This window comes from Camelus dromedarius, chromosome 2, assembly GCF_036321535.1.
Source record: "Camelus dromedarius isolate mCamDro1 chromosome 2, mCamDro1.pat, whole genome shotgun sequence".
NCBI lineage: Eukaryota > Metazoa > Chordata > Mammalia > Artiodactyla > Camelidae > Camelus > Camelus dromedarius.
Genome location: NC_087437.1, coordinates 53,763,648 through 53,781,444, shown reverse-complemented (window position 1 = coordinate 53,781,444; position 17,797 = coordinate 53,763,648). Strand labels below are relative to the sequence as shown.

The 17,797-nt window shown below is 49.1% G+C and overlaps 1 protein-coding gene across 2 annotated transcripts in view; it reads left to right on the top strand.

The window, feature by feature from the left end:
- Positions 1 to 17,508, top strand: part of MASP1 (MBL associated serine protease 1) — a 63,455-nt gene extending 45,947 nt beyond the window's left edge. Inside the window, exons 11-16 of one of the 2 annotated variants that reach the window (XM_064493675.1) lie at positions 7,853 to 7,990; positions 11,146 to 11,259; positions 12,127 to 12,312; positions 14,039 to 14,106; positions 16,501 to 16,600; positions 17,049 to 17,508. In XM_064493675.1, the coding sequence (XP_064349745.1) occupies positions 7,853 to 7,990; positions 11,146 to 11,259; positions 12,127 to 12,312; positions 14,039 to 14,106; positions 16,501 to 16,600; positions 17,049 to 17,239 (797 nt within the window). In that variant the 3' untranslated portion in view covers positions 17,240 to 17,508. Of the gene's footprint in view, positions 1 to 1,366; positions 3,830 to 7,852; positions 7,991 to 11,145; positions 11,260 to 12,126; positions 12,313 to 14,038; positions 14,107 to 16,500; positions 16,601 to 17,048 lie in introns of those variants that run through there. The other variant, XM_010976128.3, reaches the window with a different exon arrangement.
- Positions 17,509 to 17,797: the final 289 nt, after the last annotated feature.

The window sequence follows — 17,797 nt, the reverse complement described above, 5'->3', positions numbered from 1 at the left end:
TGGCATCAGGAAGAAGAGGATCTGAAAAGCATTAGGTTGCTAAAAGCCTGACCTCTCAAAGTTGCCAAGAAAACTCAAATGCTCCTTGGCCTTTAAAGGATCTTTGAAAATATCCAGGGCCAAGGAGTGTAGCCTGGCAATTTGCAACCTAATGCGTGGTTAGGAGGAGGTCCACACTCACACGAGGCTTACATACCAGACATAAGCACTCTGCTGGGAGGAATCCATGTGAGCTTGTTCCTAGCAGTGGGGGGGCTGGTACTGAAGACCCTCTGCCCATGGGCCAAAGGCGTTTGGCTGCAGGAGGCTGGTGGTACATGTGCATGCTCGGGGTACAACTCGGTGGAACGAAGTTTGATCAGACCCTTCTTCTTCTCTTGAAGGTACTACTGGGTTCCTGGGTGCAATGATGAGTGGCTCAGAACAGAGCCCATGCATCATTGCTTGTAGATTATGCCACCCCACCTTTCCCTAACATTGGATGCCCAGGGCATCCCTTCACAGCATGAGTTCTTTAGGCTGGAGAAGAAAAGGTTAGTGGGCCCATGACCATGGTCTTCATATGTAATGAGGCACTGTTGGGTACAGGATAAGACGTTGATCTTAGAATCTAGCTAAGTCCCTACTACTCAACTTAACAGTCACGTGACCTTGGGCTAATCATTTAACCTCTGGGAGAGTTTTACTCGCCTATAAAATGGGGGTAGTCAGGGCAAATGAAATAAAAATCAAAGGAATTTGAAATTTGAAGGATCCTTGGAGATCGTCTTGACCAGCTGTCTCGTTTAGCAAATCAAAAATTGAGATCCAGAAAAGGAAATTTGCTTACCCAGAATCACACAGGACAGAGGAGAGCAGTCAAGTCAAGGCCCCAGGTGTCTTAGGCCGAGTCCAGAGTTTGTTGTAACCTGCTAGACAGTCTTTTCATTTCCTTCCATCTCTCAAAGCTGATAGCCTATGGTTTTCAGAAGTTTTCTAAGTGCCCACAGTGTGGACCACTTCTGGGTTCTGAGATGTCTTTCTAGGGAAGATAGGCAAAGTGACCACTGCTAGATATAGGTCTGGCTAAAGATGGTCCATGCACAAGTGATCTTGGCTGCAATGGTTCAGGATGGTGAAGGCCCACATATAAAATGATCTGGTCCATAGATGTCCTTGGCTACAGATCTACAGATGGGCCAGACTAGAAAGACTTAGGCCAAAGATGACCCCTCAGAGCTTTCCCAGGCTAGCATGGCCCCGTGGTGTAGAGTAGGGTCTGTGGTGGCATAATCTACAGTGGATGGATGTGAATTACTTTCAGTGGCTCTTTTCACCTGGCTGAGCTGACCAGTCTCTGTCTCCTATTCCCACTCCCTCCTTACAGTGTGTGGTCAGCCCTCCCGCTCCCTGCCAAATCTGGTCAAGCGGATCATCGGAGGTCGGAACGCCGAGCCCGGCCTCTTCCCCTGGCAGGCCCTGATCGTGGTGGAGGACACCTCAAGGGTACCAAACGACAAGTGGTTTGGGAGCGGGGCCCTGCTCTCTGAGTCCTGGATCCTCACAGCAGCCCACGTGCTGCGCTCCCAGCGCAGAGACAACACGGTGACACCAGTCTCCAAGGACCACGTCACTGTCTACCTGGGCCTGCATGACGTGCGGGACAAATCGGGGGCTGTCAACAGCTCAGCTGCCCGAGTGGTGCTCCACCCAGACTTCGACATCCAGAACTACAACCACGACATTGCTCTGGTGCAGCTGCGGGAGCCTGTGCCCCTGGGGCCCCACGTCATGCCCATCTGCCTGCCACGACCCGAGCCCGAAGGCCCGGCGCCCCATGTACTGGGCCTGGTAGCTGGCTGGGGCATCTCCAATCCTAACGTGACGGTGGACGAGATCATCAGCAGCGGCACGCGGACCTTGTCGGACGTGCTACAGTACGTCAAGTTGCCCGTGGTGCCGCACGCCGAGTGCAAGACCAGCTATGAGTCCCGGTCAGGCAACTACAGTGTCACAGAGAACATGTTCTGCGCCGGCTACTACGAGGGCGGCAAGGACACATGTCTGGGGGACAGCGGTGGGGCCTTTGTCATCCTCGACGACTCTAGCAAGCACTGGGTGGCCCAAGGCCTGGTGTCCTGGGGGGGCCCCGAAGAATGTGGCAGCAAGCAGGTGTATGGGGTCTACACTAAGGTCTCCAACTACGTGGACTGGGTGTGGGAGCAGATGGGCACCCCGCAGGGTGTCGGGGAGCTCCAGGTGGAACGGTGAGCTGCCTGACTTCCTCAGGGCCGCCTGTCCTGCCCAACCCAAGCAAGGCTGCACCACACAATCCCGAAAGCACCCTCCTTGTTACTCAGCAGACCAAATGGGACAGAACACACTGCTCCCACCTTCCCAAGGCAGCCCCCAGGACTCCAAGAGGCAGCAGTGTGATACAGGAAAAAGGTTCTACACAGGAGACCTAGGTCCCGGTCCTGGGCGAGTCCCTTCCCCTCTCCCAGCCTCACTCTCCCTGTAGAACAGCGAGGAGCTAGGCTGGGGGCAGTCCCACCACTCCTCTCTAGAGTGCTTACCCCAGGGACCTCGTTCACTCCATTCACTTGTCAGACTCCTTGGCCCCACGGTGGGTGTAACTGAGCTTGGACCTGACTGTTAGAGAATGTCTCCTTGCCTTGAGCTGAAGTCCGAGACCATGTATTTTCCCAGCTCTGGCTTCTGGGCACAGTCTAATCCCTTTTCTGGCAGAGAGCCGCTCAGGTCTGGGGAGACAGGGGTTGCACCCCCAGAAGCCTTGCAGGACTTTCATCCCTGGGGTTCTTCTCCCCACGGCTCCTTGCAGTCCAAGCCTTATCTCTTATATTCCCTGTTAAAGGAATTTCAAAGGACAAGGAGAAAGCTGGGAAGCCCTGTGGTGACTGTAGGGAGAAGAGCAGTGGGAGGCTCCCCCACCCCGTTAAATTCCTGCCGTCAACTCAGAACCACCTTTTGGGCACATACGTCACTCTCAAATACCAGCTGACAAAATGGGGCGTCCACACCTGACACTCCAGACAAGCACAGAGCAACCTTCCAGCCATGAAATGTAGCATCTGAAAGACCACCTCAGCCCCAGCCCCAGGCATGGAGACTGAACCGGATCACTTGGAGAAAGAGAAGGCCCATGCTGTGCCCCGCCGTGCTTCTGGGCAGGGAAACAGAACAAAGGCGGGCTCCGGATGTAGGAGTGGCCCAATCCCACCGCACTGCCCAGCGTGCCTGAATCTGGGCTTTCCAGAGAGTGCACCCAGGATGGACGTGCAGAGGGATCCACTTCTCCGGTTTCCAGGGGCCAGAGTCAAGGGAAGCAGAGACTTGCCCATGAAAGGCAATGAGAAGACACAGAGATACAAGAGTCCTGGGTTCTAGCCACAGCTCTTTCCCCAGCTGGCTGTGTAACCTTTGACAAATCAGTTTCCCTCTCTGGGCTTCAGTTTCCCCATCTGTCAAAGGATCCCCTCAGGATCCTTCCAGCTCCAGTGTTCAGCTCTTCCGTTGCCAGCAGCCTCTCCCTGGACCTCAGACAGGGCTAATCGTCCTCCTCCCGGAGCTCTCTCTTCAGGGGACTCTCCATCAGAGAAAGGCAGCCAGAGAAAGCCCTGAGAGGAATTCCAAGAGAACAATTGGGAAGCATCCACTTTTCCAACCGGGTCCTGAAAGCACACTCCTATGTCTATGAACAGTGCATGTAGATGATGCTATATTTTGTATGTTTTATATCACAAGCTTCACTCCTCTGTAAGGTGCCTCTGCACTCCGGTTCTCCTGTCCAGGGGACTAAAGTGGAAATAAACCTTCAGTGGATAACCAACAGCCTGTGTTTTGGTGTCTGGTTATTTTTGATGTTTGTTTGCTTTGACCTTTTGAAGAAAATCTGGACCCTCATTAAGCCCAAATCTCTCCCATTGCAGAAATAGTACAATTTTTGTCACCTGGACATCATCCAAGAAAGGGTGATGAGGAGTGGAGTGGTTATGGGCGTGTGTCCTCTCCGAGGCTGCCCATTCCGTCATGGAAGTGCCAGCCATTTAAGCCCTTGACTCCAGAGAGCTCAAACTAGCATGCAATGCAAGGTCATGGGCATCTAGGTCTCACACAGGCAAAGAGAGCTCAACGTCGTCAGAGTGGAGATGGCAGTATGATGGGACCTTGAGGACAGAGAGGTTCATACAGATGAAGGGGATCTGGGTAGCTCTGCAGAGAGGTTGCAAAGAACGCCCCGGGAGATGGGAGGGGAGGGGCAGAGGGGACAGCGATCAAGCAGGAAAGTGTACCCTGAGTAGAGTGGGAGCAGTGGGGATGAGGGAGAGTGGGCAGTCTTGAAGGTCATCCTCTATTTGTGCTCCTTCCTATAAGCAGTAATTCTCTAATTTGGGGCATATCGGAATCACCTGGGGTGTTTAAAAATGCAGATTCCTGGGTCTCACCCATGGGAAATTCTGAATCAGCAGGCCTGAGGGTGGGCAGCTTACTGTGGAAAGTGAAGGGCTTAGAGGGACGGAACTGAGCTAGAGAGAGCGGCCAGGAAATTACTGCAACCATTCTGGACAGAGGTGGTGAAGACCCACCAGACCTAGGACATGACAGTGCAGATGTGGGGGTGGGGAAGTTTGAAAACATGTAAGTGTATTCAGCAGGGTTTGATGTAGTGGCATCGTGTGAAATAGTGCAGACACAGAGGTGTGGGGTGACACAAACTAATGTGTTAGTGACGGCTCCCCATGGGATGTGCTCTTGGTTTGCCTTTGTTTGAGGTTTTTATTGAAATGAAAATGTCATGGTTTTTACACTCTTGAGAACTAAGGAAATCCTGCATTATGCTTTATACTTCATATGTAGCTGGTTTCAAAGATTATCATGTCTTGTGTTCTGTTACATTTCAGATTTTTACTTTCTTCTAGATATTTGGATTTTATGTTGTGACATACTGAGACACTGAGGCGTCATGAGGTTGCATGGAGAGCACATTATGACATGGAGGGGAGGAGACACATTACTTTCTGCTGCTTCTGGTGATTTTTTACCAGTTTAGTGGCTGATTGGATATGGGAGTTGAAGAAAGAGGAGGCAATAAGGATGCGTTCTGTACAGACATTAACAGACATCTGGAATAATGAAGGGAAGAAGGTTGGTGGAGGGTGGAGACCAGGGCTTGGTTTTGCTGTCTTTGAAGAGTTCACGAGTAATCCAGCTGGAGGCGGAAGGAAGGACTGCTTCAGAGGAGAGAACAAGTCAGAAACACTAATCTGAAATTCATCAGGGTCTAAGTGTATGATGGCACAGGAGGAGATGGCATTTTGCAGAAAAGGAAAGGGAGCTGAGGACTGAACAAGGGGAACACCAACATGGAAAGCATGGAGAGAAGAAGAGAAACCCCAAGAAAGAGATAAAAAAGAGGAATCAGAAACACAGGAAGGGAAGCGCTTCAGAAGCCAAGGAGGGAAAGTGTCAAGAGGGATGAAGTTGTCAGCAGTGCAAATGACCCAAGATGGTCCAGAGGACACCTCCAGCCTGGACTTCCTTGGGCGCAGGGACTCGGTCTCTACTGTCAACTTTGAGATAAGATCCAAAGAGTAGGCCTGCGTTCATGTTGAAGTCCCTAACCCCCTCTCCCTCTTCCTTCATACTCCTTGTCCTTAATCTTCCTCCTCCTCCAGCTTTTCCTCCTCCTTTACCTCTTCCTACTGCTCCTCCTTTATTTTTCCCACTTCTCTCTCTCTCCCCCTCCCTGTCTCTCTCTCTTCCCCACCACCTGCCCCCCACTCTCCCTCACCCTCCCTTCTTTTCTCTGTTCCTCTCTCTACCCTTCTCCTAGGTTTTATGTCTTTCCTGAGGCAGCACACTGCTCTTACAGCCTCCTTTCTCTATGGCTTATATGCTCAGCTCCCTGGGTTTTGCTTCCTTGAAACCTACAAATCTTTTCTTCTTACCATAGAGCCTGACTCTTCCAATGAAAAGTGTATTTCCAGACTTTGTCTTCTGCTTTGCTCTTTCAAAAGTCAAAGCTGTATCTAGCCTCATCTGAAACAATGGATGCTCCAGCTTTAATAGTGGGTGACCACAAGGCAAGGAGAATTCCTAGAGATGAAGAATGTATGAGATGAGATTTCAGAACTGGTATCTTCCTGTACATGTAAATATAACCATCGAAGTTCCATTTATGGGCCCAGAGCCATCCTATCTCCATCTGTGATTATGGCTCTATTAAATATTCAAGCGGCCACGTTATTTCCAAGTCTGTGCAGCGCATGGCACTTTCTTCTTTTGAATCCATCTCCAAAGGACAGGGAATAATGTGGGTATTGATTGTCAACTTCTCTTTCCAAAATCTTGACTATGGAAGAGAGGAGAGGGAAAGATTGTGGAGTGAATGAGAAGCAGGGAAAGTGGAGATTTGATTTTAAGGATGAGAAGTCTTGACCATGTTTTGGAGGCATAAACAAAGGAGAGTTGCAATATGGAGGAGAGGGTAAGAATCTCCAAAGGCAGATCCCCATGAATTTGGAAATGAGGAGATCGATAACCCAGAATTAGTTCTGAAGAGAAGAAAGTTCACAGAAGGAGCAAATGGAGAGGAGGATGGGTGGGGGAGTTCCCACCCCATGGGCTCTGAGTATCTGAGGGAATGGGGACAGGATATTAACTTGAGGCAGCTGGCTGAGGGCACTGGAATGATGATGCTGGAGATTCAGTCAAGGTTGCAAACCATTCATCTATGATTTTCCCCAGCCCCATTCAGCAGCCTGGTGATAGCCCCAAAGAAGGCAAATGACTGCCTGGATCCAGGAGCTTGGGGTATGAGTGCTCTGGGAGTCATGTAGCGAGAGTTAGTGGTGCTGGCCAGAGTTGGGAAAGCCCAGAGTAGAAATCAGGAGTCCTAGAGTTAAGAGTGTTGCCACTAACTTATGGAGTAACTTTTGGGAAGTCAGTTCTCTTCTCTAGGCCTCAGCTTCTTTAACTGCTTGATGAGAGAGACAGACTAGATGGTCCCCAAGGGCTGTTTACCTGTAAGGTCCTATGTGTCTGTGTCTACGAATCCAAGCCAGTGGAAGCAGAGTATGGAGCAGTCAGACACTTGTTGTGGGGATCTTCAATCTCCCCCACCCCCAGGTCATGAGGAAGAGCTTCTCCAGGGAGGAAAGATCCCTGTGGATAGAGAATGAAAATTCTTTATTAGTCAGGACTCTTCCATTTATCTGTCAGAAACCCAACATAAACAGCTTAAGGGGAAAAAAAGAGAGAATTACAGATTCACATAGCTGAAAAGTCCATACCAAAAGGCTTCAGGTGTGGTTAGATCAAGGGGCTCAAAAATCAGGATACAGCTCAAAAATCAGGATGCAGTCTATCTCTTGCTTCACTCCTTATCTTCTATTTCCACTTTTTTTTTTTCTGTTAGTAGTATTTTTCTCAGCAAACTTTCCATGAAGTGATCATTGGCAGATCTGGGCATATAGCCAGCAGTTTGACTCCTCCAGAAGAGAAAGACCTTCTAGCAAAATTCCCAAGGCAGACTTTCACTGGCCTGGCAGGGTTACATTCCCATCTCTGTGCAATCACTGTGACCAGAGTAAAAGAGGCTTTCATTAGGTCTGGGTCACATTCCTACCCCTAGAACCAGAGGTAAGATCACTGCAACTCAGGCTATATGGACTAGAAATGGGGGAAGAGCAGACCCCAGAGGAAAATTGGGGTGCTGCTACTAAAAGGGGCAATGGGTGCTGGGAGATCAAAAATGACAGATGTTCCTAACAGAGGGTGATGACCTGGCAGCTCTGGCAAAGGGCAAGATGGAGCCCAGAGTGTGATCTGTCCCTCCCTCCCTTGGCTACAGTATGTGGGATTCCCAAGTTCTCCCGGAATCTGATGGCCAGGATCTTCAGTGGACGCCCAGCCCAGAAGGGCACCAACCCCTGGATTGCTATGCTGTCACACCTGGATGGGCAGCCCTTCTGCGGGGGCGCCCTTGTAGGTAAGGAGAAGGTGGAAGGGGTGGGGGACCCAGGGTTAGAGGGAGAGAGTAGGGTGGAAAGAAAGGGACTCTACCCACTTCCTGGAGACTGACAAGGTTTCTTCACTGAGAATCTTGCACACTAGTAGCAGGGTCCAGAGGTACAATGTGGTAGAAAGAGCCCTTAACTGGAGCCAGGGGATGTGTGTTCTGATCTGGCCGGCTCCTTCTGTCAGCAGCACCTTCTGAGCCCTGGGCAGTCTCTGGCACTGAAAGGGGTTAGGGAATCCGACCCTCAAACATGGATCCCAACACAAGGCACCTACATGTGACTCACAGTCAAGGTGTGCCAGTGCTGTGGGACCAGAAAGAACCAGAAAACCCACCCTCCAAGAGTCGGAGAAGGGAGTTTACAAAGGCCTTGAATGCCATGCTTGGGAATTTAGATTTTATCCTGAACATTGCTGCAGGTTTTATAAGCATCTTCTGGGAAGTTCTCACCTGAGACAGCAGGGATTGAAAAAAGGGTGACTCTGGAAGCCAAGAGTCCTGTGAGGTGTCTATGGCAATAGTAGGGAGGGAAGGCATTAACTTCAGAATAAGGACAGAGGATAAGGGATAGACACGAGGCAGATTGAAAACCACCGGGAAATAGTCTTGTCAGAATTTTGTGATGGACTGAATGTGGTTGGGAGTGGGAATGAAAGCAAGAAAGAAATGGTTTATGGCTTTTCCTGCCACAGTTTGGTCCAGATGATCTAAGGTCCATCCCAGCTCTGACATAATAAAAATTAATAACAATCTCGAGGCTCTCTGACCCCATCACAAGAGGAAGAAGGCAAGGATGGGTCCACCTCTGCCGGGGCAGCTCCAGGGCTGCCAGCCTCGCCTCACCCTGACCCACCGTCCTCCTGGGTGCATTCAGGTCAGGACAGCTCCCCGGCAGGGATCCCTGAGAAGGGGTACCAGGCCTGCTGAGGGCTGCAGTCCAGACATCCCAGGACATGTGAAATGGTAACCCAGCAGAGGGATTGATCCTTTTATTTCCACAACCACAAAGATGAGCTGTCTCACTCTATGGAACCGCACAGAGAGTGAGGACAAGTTAAAGGGGAGCCTGTGGGGAGCAGGCAGGGGAGAGGACCACAACAAGAAGGGAGGAAGAGGCAGAGACAGGGTCAGAAGGATGAAGATAGAGAGACAGAAAGGACAGAGAGAAAACTAGAGAAGTGAAGAGAGATTAAGGGGAAAATAAAAGGAAACAAATACAAGAGGAAGAGAGGCTGGTAGGTCACAGACACCAGAGAGAGAGAGAGAGAGAAAGAGAGAGAGAGAGAGAATCAGGAAAGGTAAAGAATCAGGGAGGACCCAGAAAAGAATAAAGTGTCAAAAGAAAAGCAGAGAGGCAACGGGGAGGAGCAGACAGGGAGAGTGCAAGAGAGCGAAGACATTTCCAATTTTGTTAGAATGTGAGAAAAGAGATGGAATTAATTAAGAATTAGTTTTCTGAAGACTTTGAGTGTTTAAGTTCAATAAGCTTCAGTGCTTCATTGTATCTCCTACATGTTTATTCCCTGTACGTACGTTTTGAAAGGTGTCTGAAGTCTACTTCTCTACCCTCAGCCAAAGGTTTCACCCCACCTCACCTCCCCACCCCTCAATATAGCTCTCCTCATCTAGAATCTCTCTCCTCCTCCAGTCATTCAGTTTTGTAGATGGAGGGAAGTGGGAAGAGGGCAGAGGAAGCTGGGAAGGAGCTTAGGGACAGACAGTGAAAGTGCCCATTCAGTGCTCACCCTGAAGCCTGGGCAGGGGTTTCCCGGCTCAGGGACTCAGAGTTTGCAGAGCTGGGAAGCAAAGCCAGGTCTTCAGACTCACCATTGCACACCCTAGTTTCATCTCAATGGCCCAGAGCCCTGATCTGAGGTAGGCTTCCTAATCTGGGGATCTCGTCCCACTTTATTCACTTGGAAAATTTGGCCAACAGCCCCTGAGTATGAACAGAGATCAAAATACCACCAGGGAAAGAAGGTGGCGTGTGTGGAGCTCTATCCAGAACCCAGTAACCGGAGTTCACAGCTGCTCCTGAGAGGGCCAAGTGAAACCTGGAACTTGCAACAGAAAGGGACCTCTACCCTGGACTCTGAACCTGCCCCGATACCCCCACCCCAAAGCCCTGGTGCCCTTCTTTCTGCTTTGCTCATCCCAGTATATCTCTGGGCTCAGCTATTTATGGGTTTGTCATCTGCTCCACCATGAAGATGAATTGAGGCCTGACTGTATATTAAGCAAAAGGCAGGAACCTGTCCATCAAGGGAAAGAGATAGCCAGGACACAAGAGATGTGCTAGGGTGACTGAGCATCAGGAGACCCAGGGTCTAGCCCTGGCTCAGCCACCAACCGGCAGATTGGCCCTAGACATCCCTGCTCTCCTCCAGGCCTCAGAATCCATATCAGTGAAATGAGAGTTTTGGCTCAGAACAGTGGTTCTCAGCCCTGGTGACAGTAGAATCATCTGGGGGAAACTTCTAAAATGTATTTGTACCTGGGCCCCACCCCCATGATTTAGATGATCTGGATTTAGGCTCAGGCACTGTTTTTTGGGTTTGTTTGTTTGTTTTTCATTCCCCAAGTGATTCTAAATGTGTACCCAAAGTTGAGAAGCACCACGCAGAACAGTGCTTTTCAAACTTTAATATGCACAGGAATTACTTGGGGATCCATTAAAATCCTCAGATGTTACTACTGAATGCAGATTCTGATTCAGTAGATCTGAGGTGGGACCTGAGAGTCTGCATTTCTAAAATCTCCCAGGTGAGGCTGACGCTGCTGGCTGAGGGACCACACCTTGAGTAGCAAGGCCTGAGGGGCAACTAGTGAGCACAAGGTTTTCTGTGGATACCCTGGGCCATTTGGAGTTCACCAACCCCATGGGTTTAAGGAGCCCTGAAATCATCATTGAAACACTCAGGCTTGGCCTGGGTTGGAATAGGCAAATGAGATCATAGAATAAACTCTTCAATTCAGATTAGGATCATGAGTTTCTGACCTGGGGCTGTGAAATGCAAGGGAGGCGGTGTCAATGGAGAGGAGTGGTCTGAAGGCCCTCAGCATGAGGCAGTGGAAGGCAGGGCAGGGCCAGGCAGGACAGTGTGTGTGTGCAATTCTGTTCTCAGGCTCCAAGTGGATTGTGACCGCAGCTCACTGCCTTCACCAGCCACTGGATCCAGAAGACCCAATCCTACATGACTCAGACTTGTTCAGCCCCTCTGCCTTCAAAATCATCATGGGTGAGTGAGGAGCAAGCTGATTCCTGAAGCCACCTGTGGTTTGGGGTATGGGGCATGTCTACTCAGTCATCAGGGATGGTGACTAGTAGGATGAAAAATGAGCCAAGACTGGAGTCCAGGGACCTGAGTCCAAGTCCAAGGCTGCGATTCTCAGGCGGTGGGACCATGAGAAAGGCCTCTTTGAAGTCGAGGCCTCAGCTTTTATAATAGACCCCCATCAAGATAATTTCCAAAGATGCTTCAGACTTCTATGAATCTGTGGTTTCAAGTGAATCATACACAAACAATCCAAGCTTCCCCTCTCCTTTGTAAAATCAGGACCACCAGTGGATTCAGTTCTATTCATCACATACTTAACATCCTGACACTATGCCAGAATCTGAAGATGCAAGTTCCTGCCCACTAGGAGCCTACAGTCTAATAGAGGAATAAAATATGAGCACAGAGACCTCTCATATAAAACAGGAAGCAGTGAGCTATAGGAGAGGAACAGATAAAGTGCTAGGAGTTCACAGAGAAGAGACTTGTGACTGAAGAATCTAACTCAAGGATCTAAGAGGTTTCATGGCAGAATAACACATGACCCAGGCAAGGAAGGGTGACTGTATGGTTTGGACAAGTGGCAGAGGGCATTGAGTGAGTATTATAAGGGAATTGGATCAGATCATGAAGAAAGACAGAGTTCAGAGCCCAGGAGAATATGTGGGGAAGGGCAGGTAAGGTGGGATGACTTGGAAAAGGTAGAGGAAGGGCAGTATAAGGCTAGAAGCATGGGCTGGATGGAACAGGGGCTGGCGGGGAACAAGGCATGACCTTGTCCTCACGGTCCCATTGCTCTCATGCCTCATGTGCCTTCTTCTTGCCCAGGCAAGCACTGGAGGCGCAAATCAGATGAAAATGAACAGAGACTCAGCGTCAAAAACATCTTCCTCCATCCTCTGTATAACTCCGGCACGTTTGAGAATGATGTGGCTCTGGTGGAACTGTCAAAGAGCCCGGTGCTGAATGACTTCGTAATGCCCATCTGTCTTCCCTGGGGGCCACCGCAGGAAGGTACCCCTCCCCACCCATGATCCCCCTTCTGCAGAGCCCCTGGTGTCTCCACTGGACTTCTCCAGCATTGGTCTGGCTCTATTGCCAACTGAGTCAGCTGACAATGTTGGCGTGATTCCTCAGCTCCCTCCCCTAAAACAGCTAAGTCAGAACTGGTTCCAAGGCAGCACAAGTAAACAGGCAGGCTTGTTCAGTACTGTAAGAATTTTGTCAGCCAGGGTCCGGGTGGGAAAACAGAAACAGACTAGTTATTGTAACAGAGAGAATTTGACATAGGGTATTGGAGGACTGAAGAAGTAAAAGAGGAATGCTGAGACAGCAGAGATAGCACCTGCAGGAAGAAACCACCACTCCTGGGGCTGGGGGAACAAAGGGAAGAGGCTGGAGTTACAGAACCTGGGAAGTTTGGACACCACTGTTGGGGTGAGGATCCCCTGCTAGGGTGATGCCAACAGTAACTGTAAGTCTTCCTGGAAGCACCCCCTATTTTCAGGAGGCCTCCTGACAAAGCAGATCTGCCATTTCAGGGTCTCATCCACAGCATCACAAAGCAGAGGATAGAAGGGTAAGTTTGGAGCTGAGGGACAACAGCTTAATCCCCAGCACAGGCTCCAGTCCCTGGGCTGCCTTCTCCTAGTTGGGTGACCTGGAGGAAGCTGCTGAACCTCAAGCCCCTTACCGCTACACTGGGGATACCTGGGGGTGGTTGTGATGCTTAAAGGAAATAATACATAAACATACCCAACATAGTGTGAGAGTCCAACCCAGGCCAGCTGGCTTTCATTTTATCCTGTTCTGAATTCCATGTCACAGCTAACCTCCTTTAGTGCAAAGAAGTTACTTTTTAAAATGGCTGAATGTATTCAGGGGAAGTGAGCCAACACGAAAGGCACAGATATGGCTCTGATTCATCAGATGCCCTGTGCCTACCATGTATCACTCAGTTTACATCAATTAACTTATTTAGTACTTATAAAAGCCTGGTGGGGTGGTACTGTAGTCTCATTTTCCAGATGAGGAAACTGAGGCTCAGCAAGGTGAAATGACTTACCCAAGATACAGCTTATAAGAAGCAGATCCGGGGCTAGACTCCCAGGTTTCCAATTTAAAGCCCAGTGCTGTGTTCAGTATCTGGGCTCTTTTTCAAACGAAGAAATAAGTGCTCTATCAGTGCTCAACCATTTCCACAGTCCCTCGAGATCTGCCAACTTTATAGACTTCTAGGCTATTATAGCTGGGAGGGGTTTGGGAGAATACCAAATCCAGCCTCTTCACTTTATGGATGGGGAAACTGAGGTTCAGGAAGGGAGAGGGGGTGAGGGCTAATGGCAGCATATCCTATTGTGGACTAGGCTGGAATTTTTATTTATTCACAATCATTGATTGAGCACCTACTATGTGCCAGCACTGTGCAGGCATGGGGATACAGCCCTGAATAAGATAGGTAGGATTACTGCTCTCGTGGGGCCTAGGTTCCAAGCTAGTTGGGAGTGGGAGAGAACAGACAATGAGACAAACCAGCTAACATCTCTTAGAAACCAATGCCTAAACCTCTGTGGCAGGTAACCTCCAACCCAGCATTCTTCCTCCCCACCATGCTGCCTTTCTCTGAGGGGGCAAACTCAGCCCTTCCTCCACAGGCAGAGGATGATGGGGCTGCAAGATGCCACCCTCTGAAGACCCCACAGACAGCCTCTCTGTTCTCACTGTGTCTTCTTTCCTCCAGGGACCATAGTCATCGTCAGTGGCTGGGGGAAGCAGTTCTTGCAGAGTTTCCCGGAGACCCTGATGGAGGTGAAGTTCAATTTATCCCCTTCAGAGGGTGACACCTCTGCCCTGCATTGGACCTTCCCACTCCATAGCACCCCTGAGAAATTTGGAGGCTTGGGCAGAGGGAGGGGGTAAGAGAGGTACTAGAGGCCCAGACTCACCTCTAAAGTTAAGTGGGACTTTGAATCCCAACAAGCCTGATCTGTTTGCTCTACATGTCATGGGGCTCTGATCTATAAACATTTTTCAATGTTTCTGTAGCATACTAAAGGCTCAATTCATGGAAATTCTTCCAGAAAATAGCAGGCTTGGACACCCCAAAAGGTGATCCATCTATACATCACAAAGACTGACATAACAGAGTAACCAAGATGGGCCAAAGAAGGGGCTTTGAGAGCTACAGTCCTTGCAGTAATGAAATTGACTCTTGCATTTAGAAGTTTACATTCTCCATGGATGCAGAACCCTTGAATATGAAGGGCCAACTGCATGAGTTACTCCATGTGCTTGTCTACACCTAGTATCGTCAGACCTTTTAATTTTAACCATTCTAGTAGTGTGTAGTAGTATTTCCTTGTAACTTTACTCTGCATTTCCCTAATGACTAATAGCGTTCAACATATTTTCATATGCTTATTGGCCATTTATGTATCTTCTTTAGTGAAGTGACTATTCAAATATTTGGGGGGGGGATTTGTCTTCTTACTATTGAGATGTAGGGGTTCTTTATTTTGGATATAAGTCTTTCGTCAGTGTATATATTATGAATATATTTTTCTCAGTGACTGAAAAAAAAAAAAGAGGAAGTTTACATTCTTGTCATTTCAGAAAAGAACACTGAACTAGGAGTAAGGAGCCATGGCATCAATTCCTGGCTCCTAATAACCTGCTGGGTGATCTTAAACAAGTCATCTTGCCTCTCTCTACTGCAGTGTAATATCTCAAGCTGCAAAGTCACAGGCAACACTAGATGTCCTCTAAGAGCTGCCTGGCTCGGACATTCCCAGGCTCTATGACTGCCACAGCTAGCTCCTAAATCCTTCAACGTATGTTATTTTAACATACTTTAACATTTTGGATTTGCAACAACTATTTATCCTTTTAATCATTAACTCCCCAGTGTTTATTTGGTGCCTCGCATGTACCAGACATTGTGCTAGTTACTTGGTGTGCTGGGGGGGGTAAAAGGACAGATCTGGCCCCTGGCCTCCTTGGGCTTACAGTCAAGTGGGAGAGAGAGAAAGCAGTTATCGATGTGATAGATGGAATGAAGAAGTGCAGGATGCTCCGGACTGTACAGCAGGGACTCTGACCTCACCCTAGGGGTTCAGAAGGGCTTCCCAGAGGAAACGACATTTAAATGATGCGTGAGCGATGGAGAGAGGTTAGTCGGGCCCTCGACAGTTTGCTGAGAATATGTGTTCATGACCTTTCCTTGCCCTGACTTCCTCTCCCCACTTTTCTGAGAAGGCCAAGGCCCCAGAGGGACCTAAATGCCTCTTGTCCCCTCCCAGCCAGGGTCGGCAGGAGTTGGGGTTTTGGGGGATGTAACCATTCAGTTCTTGGTTTGACTGAATGAGATTCATGTTTCCTCTTTTTATTCCAGACATCTACTCCAACTTTTACTCCCAAGCTGAGTCCAGGACAATAATAATGACAATACTTTTTACTTTTGTGTATCAATTTATCATCTCAATTCAAAATAATATTTCCTGAGTACCATCTATATTCCATGCTATGCAAGACATGTAAGATAAGATACTGGGACAGTATATACAGCCAGTGTCTGGAAGCTCCTACTCTAGTGGGGGAGAACGTAAGTGAATGCTTGCTGCAGTGTGCTAGCATGCAGTGCGTGCTGGCCCTACACCACCTACCAGTTATGCAGTGCTTGTCATTTATAGAGCATCTGCTCCTCATCTCCCCTTTGTACAACAGCTCCATGTGATTAGTATGTCAAATGTTCTGACTTCCATTTTTCAGATGAGGAAACAGTCTCAGAGGTCTGGAAAAGCAGTGACTAATTACATGCCCCAGGTCCCACAACCAGTAATGGGAGGGGTGGGGAAATGAAGATTGCCCAGAGGGTTTGTGTACATTGCCATATTTGAAATAATGCATGTGTTAGGCAAGTATTATTATCTCCATTTTACAGATGAGAAAAACTGAGGTCCAGAGAGGGCAAATTACATGCTCAAGGTCACACAGCAAATGCATGACTAAGACTGTACCAGAACATGGATCTGATTCTCCATTCAGTGTTCTTTCACCTGGACTGTAGGGCAGTTTCTGAGACCAGGTCTAAGGTAGACCCAGGCTCATCCAGGAAGGGGGATGGGAAAGAGTCAGCTCTACTGGTGTCAGAACAGCAGGGTTCCTCAGTCAAGAGTGGGGTCCAACAGTGTCCTTATGTTCCAGATCGAAATCCCAATTGTTGACCACCGCACCTGCCAGGAGGCCTATGCCCCACTGAAGAAGAATGTGACCAGAGATATGATCTGTGCAGGGGAGAAGGAAGGTAAGTCAAGAGGCTGGCATACATCAGGGCACTACCAGCCAGGGAGGGGCGCAGAGCCCAGGGATGGAAGGGCTGAAGACCTTGAGGCTGGTAGGCTGAGCAGCTGAGGCATGAGAGGAGCAAGGCAGAGGACGGGGAGGATGTCAGGAGAGGAAGGATTCCACTGGAGAAAATGCATCAGAAGGAAGAGAGCTAAATAAGGAATTTCCCTAATTCCCTTCTCCCAGCCCAACTTTTTCCCTGTGAAATTAAAGAGGCCTGCACCTGCGCTTTCTAAAATGAGGAGGCCTGACCTTCAACAGCTCAGAGCCCAAGTTTGTGTCAAATGGTCTGCTCCGCCCCCTGGTGCCCAATTCTCTGAACTACAAGTCAGTTGTGAGGAGAAAAGCTCCTCTGGATTTGGGGCTAGGGAAGGAGACAATTTAATCTGCATCTCTTCTTCCTCTAGGGGGGATGGACGCCTGTTCGGGTGACTCTGGAGGCCCCATGGTAACCCTGGATATAGAGAGAGGCCAGTGGTACCTGGTGGGCACGGTGTCCTGGGGCGTGGACTGTGGAAAGAAGGACCGCTACGGAGTGTATTCCTACATCTTCCACAACAAGGACTGGATCCAGAGGGTCACCAGGATGAAGAGTTGAATCCAGTCCTTCTTCCCCACCTCACCTGTCCGTGGTCAGTCAGCAACAGAGGATAATTATCTGATGCAAGACCCTCCTCGACCTACACCCACCTCATTCAGCCCATCTATTGCTGGCCACTGAAGGGGGCGTCTCAGCCCCCTTCTCACTCTCTTTAAAGAAGCAGAGTCGCAGAGTGGTCAGAATCCAGGTTGTATCATTCACTGGCTTTGCAACACTGGGCAGGTGACTTCACCTCTTTGACAGTCAGTTTCTTCGTCCATATTACGGAAATGGCATACCTTACCTACCTCATGAAAGTTTGATGAGGATCAAATGAATATATACATAGCATTTAGCACAGTGCAGGCGTAAACTAAGTGCTCAATAAACATGACTTTAAAAAAATTTAAACAAATAAACGTGACTTAGCAGAAGGCCAGCACATCCACCAGGCACATTAATTTCTCTTACAAACTCTGGCTGGGTCTTAGGGCTAATCAGTGTGTACGCTTCTCAACCTTCACCATTTCCTTCATCTGCCCCCATATGCTCTATGCTTCTTTGCTACCATGCCTT